The sequence below is a fragment of the Mchenga conophoros genome, linkage group LG2 (assembly GCF_057382185.1).
Source record: "Mchenga conophoros isolate Kocher_MC1m ecotype Shallow Benthic linkage group LG2, M_conophoros_male_GT1.1, whole genome shotgun sequence".
Taxonomy (NCBI): Eukaryota; Metazoa; Chordata; class Actinopteri; order Cichliformes; family Cichlidae; genus Mchenga; species Mchenga conophoros.
Window position 1 is genome coordinate 35,283,398 of NC_140527.1, and position 11,920 is coordinate 35,295,317.

The 11,920-nt window shown below is 38.9% G+C and overlaps 1 protein-coding gene across 5 annotated transcripts in view; it reads left to right on the plus strand.

Annotated features, from left to right (window-relative positions):
- inppl1b (inositol polyphosphate phosphatase-like 1b) overlaps positions 1 to 11,068 on the plus strand; it is a 28,909-nt gene extending 17,841 nt beyond the window's left edge. For 3 of the 5 annotated variants that reach the window (XM_085243268.1, XM_085243271.1, XM_085243270.1), the window contains 22 exons: positions 285 to 372; positions 483 to 560; positions 877 to 1,014; positions 1,165 to 1,279; positions 1,414 to 1,514; positions 1,593 to 1,695; positions 1,805 to 2,001; positions 3,328 to 3,445; positions 3,601 to 3,697; positions 3,804 to 3,942; positions 4,092 to 4,191; positions 4,358 to 4,446; positions 5,095 to 5,176; positions 5,477 to 5,566; positions 5,657 to 5,770; positions 5,852 to 5,940; positions 6,031 to 6,118; positions 6,355 to 6,507; positions 6,887 to 6,968; positions 8,285 to 9,071; positions 9,147 to 9,277; positions 10,290 to 11,068. In XM_085243268.1, coding sequence (XP_085099394.1) covers positions 285 to 372; positions 483 to 560; positions 877 to 1,014; positions 1,165 to 1,279; positions 1,414 to 1,514; positions 1,593 to 1,695; positions 1,805 to 2,001; positions 3,328 to 3,445; positions 3,601 to 3,697; positions 3,804 to 3,942; positions 4,092 to 4,191; positions 4,358 to 4,446; positions 5,095 to 5,176; positions 5,477 to 5,566; positions 5,657 to 5,770; positions 5,852 to 5,940; positions 6,031 to 6,118; positions 6,355 to 6,507; positions 6,887 to 6,968; positions 8,285 to 9,071; positions 9,147 to 9,277; positions 10,290 to 10,383 — 3,073 coding nt within the window. In that variant the 3' untranslated portion in view covers positions 10,384 to 11,068. The remainder of the gene's footprint in view (positions 1 to 284; positions 373 to 482; positions 561 to 876; positions 1,015 to 1,164; positions 1,280 to 1,413; positions 1,515 to 1,592; positions 1,696 to 1,804; positions 2,002 to 3,327; positions 3,446 to 3,600; positions 3,698 to 3,803; positions 3,943 to 4,091; positions 4,192 to 4,357; positions 4,447 to 5,094; positions 5,177 to 5,476; positions 5,567 to 5,656; positions 5,771 to 5,851; positions 5,941 to 6,030; positions 6,119 to 6,354; positions 6,508 to 6,886; positions 6,969 to 8,284; positions 9,072 to 9,146; positions 9,278 to 10,289) is intronic. The other 2 variants (XM_085243269.1, XM_085243272.1) reach the window with 1 other exon arrangement.
- The last annotated feature ends 852 nt before the right edge of the window (positions 11,069 to 11,920 follow it).

Genomic DNA, 11,920 nt, shown 5'->3' on the forward strand with positions numbered 1-11,920 from the left:
GAGTTCATATCTTCTTCTTGTACCTGTGTGGGTGCTCTTGTGGTAAACCAGCTTTCTCCTGCAGTTCATAGATATTATTATTATTCTAATGTTAAATTGTCTACAGGTGTGATTTTGAGACTGAGCGATGTTACTCTCTGTTAGCCCTGTGATAGACATTCCCAGGGTTTACCTCACCTTTCGGGATAGGCTCCAGCTTCCTCATGACCCTGAATTGGATAAGAAGTTAGGAATAACAGATGAATAATGGGTAAATTAAAATTGTGCATTTATTTATTCAACAGTGAGATTGATCTGACTCTCTCAAGTCTGGAGACCCTGGCCAAAGTCTTTGACCATCCTAGCTGCTCCTTAACACCCCTCAAGGCACAGGTACAATACAAACTATATATTATGTTTTTTTTTCTTAACATTATGCACTAAATGTAGTAGACATCCATATAGACAAACTAATTGAGTGCTTTTTTTTTATTGTTAACAAGGGTTCAGAGATGGATATAGAGAACCTGTTGTGTAAGATCTCAGCTTTGGTCAGTCTCCTTTCTTCTTTGGAGAAAAAGGTACGTTTACGATGAAAATAAAACTTCTGCTGTGGAGCTGAAAAAGGTCTAACACTCGAAAACTCATTCATATACTTCTTACATGGGCAATAAAGCTACATAACTTAGAATTAAAAGTCTTTAACAAACTACCAGGCAGCTCTTTTTGTTAGTCTTTATCCTTTCCAAAGTTTACCTTTAGTCATAGCGTTCGGTTAAGTGATGATAAAGTGTTAATAATTATACATAAATTAAAACAACCCCCTTTTTTTTTTCCCTGATAGACAGCACAAGTTATACATTGCAACAATGCATTTGATATCATTTTCCCATAAAGGTATTAAAAGCTTTACAAGATGCTGTGACTAATCACAACCTGGCAGTGCAGCCCAACCCACCCCCTCCTGAACCATCACCGACCTGTGTAACCCCCGCAAAGAGCAATGCCCGGCAGCTGCCAGTCTACTCCTTTCAGGTAAACTAGAGTGAGAAAAATCCTCAAGTTTTACTACAATCAAAAATCTATAGTCTGTTCTTCACTTACATGCCATCTTTTAAAGAGATGACTGAAAGCAAGACAAATGAACTCATCTCTGACCTTAAATGTACTGATGTCTTTTTTCAGGTGAAGATGTTGAGGTATGGCAGACAAACTGTTTCTGTGGATGTGGACGCAGGAGTGTTGCTTTTTGACAAGAAGACTGGCTCATTTGGTATAGAAAGAGTCTCACATGACAGAAGTAAGGAAATCTTTGCTTTGTTTCCTAGCTATTTACAGTGGCTAAAACGTATCTCTTCAAAGCAAAAATATTGTTTAATAATTATTATATGTATGTATTACTTTATTATTTTCCGTTTTTTCCCTCTTTATCAGTCCTTCAGATTGTCAAGTTTCAGAGCAGTCCAGCCAAGGTACGCATGATGGTTGACAGCCACCACAGCACACCGCGGGAGATGACGTTTGAGAGTGCACGGGTAAGGCGCGATACTGAAGTTTTTCATTTACTGGAATCTGCTGTTTCTCTCATCATAACTCACTGTCATTTCTTTTAGAAATGCGATGCGTTCTGCCAGCTCCTCCAGCTGATGAAAACCAGGCACTCTCAGCGGAGTGAACCTGATGTGATCTCCGTTTTTGTTGGCACCTGGAATATGGGTAAACATTAAAACACAATGGGAGTCTTTTTTCACAGCCAGACAACATTGTGCTGAGTTATTGTTAGGTGATCTTTTTAACTCTGACTTCTTCTGTTTTAATTGTGCAGGTGGCTCCCCTCCTCCTCGAAGTCTACAGTCGTGGGTGACCTGCTGCGGTCTGGGACACACCCCTGATGACTCAACCGCCTTGCTTCCTCATGACATCTATGCCTTAGGGACTCAGGAAAACCCCCAGGGGGAAAGAGAGTGGACAGATCACATCAAAGCAACCCTTCGCAGCTATACTCACATTGATTTCAAACAAGTAGGTGTCCTTTTCTCAATTTTCTTCTCAGCTGAATTCTGTGATTCCCATGGCTAAATATGGAGTAAATTAATCTAAATCCATCACATGTAAATGTAGAGAGATGGGTTGTTAAATGCATGTTAAATCATCCAGATAAGCAAATCCCAAAAAGCTGATTTTGTTCATCTGTTCATCAGTGACTTCTTCAGTCTAAGAGAAGTCACTTGGATGATCAAAGAAATGTTTCACCCACTGAAAACGTTACATCCAGATGAATTAAATAAGAGGTTGATTGAATTTATACATCAAAGTTTGTTAATTGTCATAGAAATGTAATAATTACTTCAACAATCAGAGGCAAGGTCCACTAATAGGATAAAGTGAGGAGCTTTATTTCACAGTCAGCTCATGAGTTGTTCTGCACAACAGCATTTTAATTGTCTTTTATTTATTATTTACATACATAACATCACATTATGTTCATGTCCTGCAGCTTTGGATTTATATAATTACATTATTAAAACTAAATTTAAAAAAATGTTTTTAATACCGAATTTCGGTTTTCCAAATGCTCCTTACAGAATTCATTCAGTCCACGTTCATACCTCTAAAAGAATCATCCAGCTATTAAAACATTTATCTTTACACAGCCCAAAATCTCCACATATTTAATTTTATATTATTCTGTTTGACTTTTTTTTTTTTTTACAAACGGTGAGTTCATGCGCTATAATACCTTTGATCTGACCAGAAGTATTTCAAAAATGAGGCTTACCTTAAAAAAAAGATCAACATTAGTCCTACAGTTTACTTTACAGGTTAAATGAATATCAATATCAATCTTTTGCCATGTTCTACAATTGGGTCACCTCTGTCATTAAAGTTTAATTTTAAGCTCATGTAAATCAGTGCTTTATTCTTCTTATAGCATATACAATTAAAACAATAACACTTTAGAATTTTAAAGGGCAATAACACTTATGTGAAAGCCCAAATATTAATATATATGCATGACTAAGTGCATGTCTGTGAAGGTTCTCAGTCATCCAGGTCATTTTAGTCTAAGGAGCTTAGAAAGAAAAGCGTCTGGACTTCTTTAAGTTGCTTCTTCGGTTCTGAAGTCCAGAGCTTTTCTTTCTAAGCTCCTTAGATGACGAAGTGCATGGGAACACACATTTTGTCTCATGCAGTAAAAATGTTTAAACGGGAACATTTTTAACAACAACACACTCTAAAAATAAAGCATTTCATTCCAGAGTTTGCCTTTTTGGAAACCGTTAAATAATTGTTTTGACTGGTTGGAAACAAAAATGCAGTATTACAATGTGGGGTATTGTCCTGTAGGTGGCAGTGCAGTCCCTCTGGAATATAAGGCTGGCCGTGTTTGTAAAGCCTGAGCATGAGAGTCGCATCAGCCATGTGAACACAGCCAACGTGAAGACTGGCTTGGGGAACACATTGGGTAGGCTGCTCTGCATGATCTCACCATCACAAGTGCACACAAAGCAAATTCAGTAAATATACAGCAAGACCCCCCAAACTCTGTGCATGATTGTTGATAGGACAAGATGTTTCATTAACCTGTAGATTTAAGGTTGACTGCTTCTATTGTTTCAGGTAACAAGGGAGCTGTTGGGGTCTCCTTCCACTTCAATGGAACGTCCTTTGGGTTCGTCAATTGCCACCTGACGTCTGGAAGCGACAAAGTCCTGAGGTGCATTCTCCAAATGTGTTTAGAAATTTTGTGTGCTCTGGTCGGTTCTTGCTCTTCAAAAAAAAACCTTTTTATTTTGTTGTATCTCTTTTTGTTTAATGTCCAGGAGGAACCAGAACTTTGTGGACATCCTCAGGCTGCTGTCTCTGGGTGACAAACAGCTCTTTGCTTTTGACATAAGCCTGCGGTTCACCCATCTCTTCTGGTGTGGAGACCTCAACTACAGGCTTGACCTGGACGTACAGGTCAGACTGACACTGCTTATTTCCTTGTTCTCCTGTTTCTTAACATACTGAGTGACTTAGCACACTTGAAGATTTTCCTAATAGTACATGTGAAATAACAATTATTTGTGACATCCTATACACTGATGTCACTGCTTAATTAACTCCAGGACATCCTGAAGCATGTATCCAAAAGGGAATTTGAGGAGCTAATGTGTGCCGACCAGCTGACCCAAGAGAGACACAAAAGGAAAGCCTTTCTCTATTTCAGTGAGTTTCAGTTTTGCCTTGTTTTATATTGAAAGTCCAGTATTATATCTGCACGCATTGTGAAAAATGCTGAAATGCAATTTCCTAAATAGCAACAGTATGATCTCATTATGTGCCACACTGACTTTTCTTATTCTTCTCACTTTCTTTATTTATCATGGTTAAGAGGAAGAGAAGATAGCATTTCCACCCACCTATCGGTATGAACGTGGCTCTAGAGATTGCTACCTATGGCAAAAGTACAAGACCTCAGGGGTGAGCTTGCTTTCTTTTTTCTTTCTTTCTGAAAAACAAGGAAATGTATAAAAAAAACAATGCACAACAGATTACACATCCCGAAAATAAAAACAATATTTACACCTGAATAGTTCACAAAAATTGGGGTAACTTTTAAAGTGGCATGTTGCAAGAAGTCTCATTGTCTGTGGTTGCCGGTGGTTGTTACTTCATTCTGGAACTGGATTAGCACATGTGCCTCACATGAAGCTGACTTTTTGTTTCACTGTGTATTTTTTTTTTTTTTGAGAATGAAAAGATGTAGTAAAAGTGTGTGCAAACAATAATCACCAATCTTTTCAGGGCTGGATCCAAATCACCCCAAAAATCAAATTTAAATCATTCAAGTAAATATACAGTAAATATACAGTCATTAAGACGAGTTATTTGTTACTTTTTTGTAACTTAATCCTCTTTAAAGGGTCGGAAGTGCTTCGGTGATTGACACTAGCTGACCCACTCTCTAAAAATAGGAGGCTAAGCGTTAAACTCATTTCTAGAACATGAATGTTTGGCATAACAGAAATCCTTCAGAGCACACGCTATGAATACGTATTTGAATTTCATTTTTACGCAGACCAATACAATGCACTGTTGATTATTTTATGGCTAAATGCATTCCTGTAGGTGCGAGTCAATGTACCATCATGGTGTGACAGGATTCTGTTCAAGTCCTACCCAGAGACGCACATCACCTGCACTGCATACGGTAAGCCGTGCAGACTGCTGCGGTAATGACCAGTCACCTATCGCCCAATAAAATGAACTTACTCGGTTGTGGGCCATTATGAAAGCAACGGTCATTTCCTCTCTTTAAGCCACACTTCTATTTTGACAAACTCAAGCAAACTGTTGAAACAAAACAGATACTGGATATTATTTTGACACACTCCTTCAAATATGATTAACAGCTCATGTGCTTTACCACAAAGTCATGTTGCTGTAGCAACAGCACACAGAGATATTTAGTGCGGCTTTTTAAATTGTGTAATATATTATCTCTTACTAGGTTGCACAGATGACATCTTCACAAGTGATCATTCACCTGTTTTTGCCACATATCAAGTGGGAGTGACATCACAGTCCACCTCCAAAACAGGTGCTGTCATGGTTGTTGTCCCTTTGGACATAAGCACTTTGACAGAATGTCTTCGTGAAATTAACAGTACAGTATTTTCAATTCAAACAGATTCAAATTCCAGCACGGAGAGGGCCTGGATTATTCTCGAAGGTATTGAGGCGATTGTGAAGACGGCGAGCAAGGCAAAGTTCTTCATTGAATTTCATTCTTTGTGCCTTGAAGGTATGGTTTCATATCAGTAAGTGAATTTTTTGTGAAGCATTATGCACCAGAGTCGTTTATCTTTAGTATTTCTCTTTGCAGAGACGCGACGTTCAAGTGAGAATGACTCACAGAGCTGTGACGTTCCTGGGTTTCTCAAACTCGCCTGGTCCTTCAAACAACTACCAAAGGTCAGGCATTCATACAGAGAAGTGGCTAAAATATAACTCATCTATTTATTATTTTTTTAACTTGTGTTTCACTTCTGTGTCCTATTATAGCTCCTTCCAATTATGTCTGAGATGGATCATCTTCAAGATCAACACATGCTGCTGTCTGTGAAGTCATGTGATGGGTTTGAATCATACGGTTGGTCGCTGAGCAAGTTTGTCCCTTCATGACTGTAGCATTGCTAACCAGTGCCTTCAAAGACCCAACTATGTTAAAACACAATGCAATAGTGTTTTTTATTAAATTTACTATATTCTTATCCATACTAATACTTCCTTTATTTGGCTTTGCAAACATCTCGTGTCAAATCTCATACATAAACAAAGTTTTACTTGATCTAACGAGCATTTTTATAAAAAATATCTTTGCCATAGGTGAATGCTGTGTGGCTTTGCGCTCCGTCACCGGTGCATCTGACCAGTTTGAGACTTTTCTGAGTCACCGAGGTGAGGAAATGGGCTCCATACGCGGACGTGTCAGAGTTCATGTGCCCAAGGACAAGCAAGCAACGCGGGAGAAGATCTATGGTGGGTCACATGAAACTGGTCTTCTTTTAACCTCTGCCTTGCTTGCACTATCACTTCCCACTAAACCTTCATCTCCATCCTCTGTCACTTTCTTTGACTCCTGTGAGTTTCACATTGCTTCCTCTATTTGGTTCCTCAATGATCCCTGGCTTGGCTTTACACTTGCTGGTATCTATCGGCTGCTTCCTCTTTTGGCTCCCGATTGACTGACCAGATGCATCCTGAGACAGGACAGATGGGTATTATGCCATCAGGTCAGGCACAACACACACAACAACAACAGCCTTTGGCCTAATCACCCCAAACAGACTTAGTTTTGTAAGTCCATTTTGTATACTAGAAAATGAGATTTTCATTTCCTGTGATTTGACTTTTCCAGAGTGCTTCAGTATTGAGAAAGATCATAAAGGCTCTGGTAGGGGACACATGTCTCCTGCAGTGACACGGATCCCTGTAACCAGGTGAGGACAGCGTCATTTGTCAAGAAAAGGGGCTCGGTGACATTTTCTGGGACAGACGTTGTACAAATGATTAGTGGATGTGAGCACATTTTGTCTATATTTTTCCATACTATCATGCTTACATTTAGATTCACATTCCACTGTATACACTTATTTTAGAGAATTGTATGAGAGAAATTTGTTTCCCATCTAACTGGCATAGATGCTGAAATGTACTACTTTAATTACTTTAATCTGAATGTCTGAAAACTTACGTTTCCCAATCTCTGGCATCTGATGGCACAAATTTCCCAAGACTAGAATACATTTTTGGCATTTTAAAGTGCAGCATCATTGAGAAACTTTGCTGGTTAGTTAAATACATGCAGATGGGCTTTTCTTGTTGAAGGCATTGTGATATGGAAGCCATATATCTTTAGTTGCCTCTGTCAGAAACTATTAGAAACTGCTGTGCAGGGCTTTGGCTGGGATTACACTTGCTTTCAGACATAGATGCCATCTAACATCACGACCAAATTGTTAATCTCGTGCTTTTTCCAAGTTTGAAGTCTGCTTGGATGAATTATGTGTAGTTTGTGGTATGTAGAGTAAGGTGTGTGTAAGTAAGCTTTTACGGGCACTACAAATGCTGGTGCTTTAGTTACTGCGGCCCTTTACATGTGATCCACCGGAATATGACTCAATGATGATATCTTGTGCCTATGCTACATTCTGTGAAAAATGCACTAGTCCTTAATGTAGACTCCAGGTGGAAAATATAAAACTAATGACTATGTGAATGTAGTGTCTGCAGCTGTCTGCGTACATGCCTGTAAGTGAGCACAATCCTGGCTTAAACACAGAGCCAACATTGTTGGAGATGTGGAAACTATAAAAACAATTGTGGGTAATTACTGTAATTAATATGAATTAAAAATATAAAATGCTTTATTCTTTGTCAGTTTGGTTAGATTTGTTTACACATTAAGCATGAAAAGATAGTGACGCGTTGGTTTATTAAACCAGTACCTCTTCTTTGATGTTTGCATGGCATCCTTATATGATTCAGTTGCTTTCACAAAGTATACAGTAATACCTCATCTGAACTTCTTGAATCTTGCTCCAGCCAACCTTTTATCGATGTTATAATAATAAAAACAAAGCTTATTTTAACTGAAAGGAGCTAACTCATTCTGGGAACTAATTGAAATGAAACTGAAACAAAACTCTAAGAAATATTAGAAAGTTGTGTGGCTAATGAGTGAGAATTGAGGATGACAGTAACTTTTGTATGTGGTTGAGTTTGCTTAATTCAGGGCTTTTTTAATTCATTGCAGGTCCTCAGCTGCTCCCGCCAAACTAAATCCAAGCAGCTACACCAATCCCGCTTACTACATCTTTGAAGGCGTGTCCGTGCCACATAGGGTGGAAGATGCGCTTCCCCATCGAAGGGATCCTCAGGTGATCTGGTCTGGTAATGAGGCTTTGCAGCTCCCAAAAGTCTCAGGGAGGCATAGCTTTGACAGCAGACCTGGCCGCAGATCAGACTTTACAGAAATTGAAATTCCAGCCATGCTGTCCCAGTATTTGACAACCAGTGACCTTCATGCATCCCAATCCCACTCTTCTTATCAACTCTTTCCAGCCAAAACCCCATCTCCCATTCCTCCACCATCACGTAAAGCCATTTCACATTGCCAAGAACAGACTTCACCACCCACAGGCAAATATCAAAGTAAAAATATTGTTCAGGACTCCCTACAGCCTGAAGTCAGTGTAAAGAACTTGTATATGAATCACTCAGCAATCATGAGGGAAAAGGTGAGAAGGGATCAACATCAGCTTCTTCCAGAAAGGACCAACCCTATCAAAGCAGCTAAGACACCATCAGCTCTCCCCTACACTCGCACACACTGTCAGGCCACTGCTTCCTGGATAGTGGATCATCAGCCCCCTGGACCTACAGGAGACAACTCACTCACTGCTTTGCAAATTGCCAAGTCCCTCAGCGAAGTCGACTTTTTCCCCATAGAGCAGAGAGGCCCATCTATACCCTACCAGAGGACAAATTATAGAAATGGCCCTTCCATGCATGGAGATAGAGGATGCAGCTGGGAGAAAGAGGTAGGCGTAATCTTGTTTTCAAAGACAAAGCTATAAGTTCTGAGTTTTGTTAACCAAATAAATAATTCAATATAGTTTATCTCATTGCAGGTGTCGACCCTGCAAGGCGCACCAGAGACTGTGCAGGAACTTCTTAGTACTCTGGGCCTTCAAAAATACACCCTGGGACTTAGCCTCAATGGTTGGGATGATCTGGATTATTTCAGGTAACATTAATTTAGATATTTATGTAAGATCATTATGAGTATAACACCAGTGTATCTGTCCTGGAGTGACTCCATGGATAACTTTATTCTCTGTTTTTGCTTTTTTCTATTTATTTTTTGTCTCTTAATCTCTTAATTCCTGTGGCCAATGACTACAATCACGCAGACCTAAACATTTGAGAATGCCACACACAAATTCACCATCTGCTCGTTCTTCACAGACACAGTTTGAAAAAGGACAACAACACACAAACATACTGTTAGTTTATCCTCATAGCTGTCCAGTTTCCAGAACAGTACTTTAAATGCTTGATTGCCTGTATGTGGTACATTTAGGGGAAATGTGTAAATTCAAAACAAAACACTTTCAATTTTTCCAAACACGCTTTGATAAACAATTATAAACATAGGAAGAAGTAGAAAAAAGCTCATGTGAGTGAAAGGTCATTTCAACACACTTTTCTGGGAGGCAACAATGAGCAGTGAAGAGGAACTAAGGGGATCTTTTCTGAAACATTGTAGTTGCTTCTTGGAAACATATAGGCCACTTTAATGTAAACTCATATGTCATATCTCAACACTGGTACCACTGAATCGTGTTTTTCCCCCACTACTTTCGATCTTGCTTGTCTTTTTTCTTCACAATGAAACTTGGTTTCTGTGAAATCTGCACATGCGAAATGCATAATACAAACATTATGACATTCTTACTTAATTTTTATGAACATGTGATTTCTTGTTTGCGTCACAGTTGTTTCTTCTTTCAGTTGCACTGTAGGAATCTTATCCCAGAAGGAGATTTTGTAACTAAATAAAACTTTTGTATGAGACTTTTTTGATATTATCTATGACTCAACAGCTTTGCGGTAACTTCAGATAGAGAGCAAACTAACAGTGGATGCACATTAGAACCTGATCTTTTCATTACTGGTTAAAAAGAAGGAAAAACTGTGAGCAAGTATGACGATGTGTGTCCGATGCTGGAATATTAAATGTATCTTTAACTCTACAGTGGCATCACTGAGGAGGATCTGTGCGCTGCAGGAGTAATGAACGCTTCACACCGACGCAGGATTCTCGAGAATCTGCCCAGGACCTGGAACTGAAATAGAGAAACGGGCAACATTAATGGTACAAAATATCATAATTCACTCAGTTACAACTGGAAGAACTGTTAGAAGTAAAAGTAAGACAGGCTGCCAGCTGGACATTACTACAGCCCTGTCAACTTTTCATTTATCACATCAGTACTGTAACAATAGATTGTGTGTGTCAACACAGCAAAGAGAACACAGGAAGCATGCGTTGCACAATCTGCTTGATTCTTCCATCCATGTTGCCAGAGCGTGATGTTATCCATGGAAGTCCTTGGTAGGCATTTCTCATTACTGACGCGTATACAAATATTGCTTTGTGGTATTAAGGTCTCATTGATTTTACTGTCAGTGAATTCTAAATGACTATAATATTATAGTCTTTCAATTGCCAGTGTTCATAAAAAGTTATTGTTTTATTTTCCACTTCCATCCCTTCTGCTGTCTGTTTCCATTACACTGCTATTAATGAGCCTGGGCCTGAGCTTTTAAAAGCATCTCTATTAAACCCACGAAGCATAAAATCTATCTGTATCTACTGGAAGTTCATTTGGAAAGCTGATACAAAAAAGGCCTGCCATATGTCATTTTGTTTACTGTCCTATACTGTTATTATCCTGCCGCTTAATCTGTAATATGCCCACTGTGCATGGTTCATGCAGTTTTTATAAAGTGGATAAAGCAACTCTTGACTATCACCAAGCAATTGCATGTCATTTCATGCCGTCAGACAGTTGCTTCCATTGCCGTCCATTGCACAGATCATGGTGTGTTATCTTACTTGAATGCTGTCTGATATAGCCTACTTAATGGCCTAGTACTGAAGTGCACAGGGGTTATTGCAGTCAAAATCATCTACTACAAGTATAGAATATGTAAAATCAGATATACAACCAAATTTCCTTTACAATGACCTTATATTAATGTGTGCAGTGGAAGATTTATTCTTTAGTGATGCCATGATAATGGACTTTGATAAAGTCTAAGCCAAACAGATGATTCCGTCTTATATCCTGAGGGACATTGTACAAATTGTACGAATGCCTTTTTTTTTCTTTTGGTTTTTTGTTTGTTAAGCTACTTAACACTCACCTGTGAAATATTCAAGCAAAGGCACTTAATTCAAGGAAGTAACCACTGTTGCGCCTAAACAGAATATTTTAGCAAAGAAACAATTTGAAATTGTTACTAGCAGCCTGCCTCAAAAACACATAATTTGTTCTGATTTCAGATAACACAGTTTCATTACCAAGGTGATTCACAAAAAGCTGTTAGCTGAAAACTTTGCATTTCGCAACATAGTGTTCAGTGTGTACTTGAGAAAACTGACAGATGGACCATATCTGAAAGTCATATCCTTAGGAAACAGAAAAAAAAACAAGAAAAGGCCTGACAGAGGACCTAAGATATGCATCTGGACCTTCTTGTGGATCTGTCTAATGTTTGCCAAAACCTAAACAGAAATGGTCTCAGTGGAAGGATGTCTGTCAGGAAGCCATTCCTAAGAAAGGGAAACAGCGAGAAAAGGCTGGCATATGCCAAATTATAC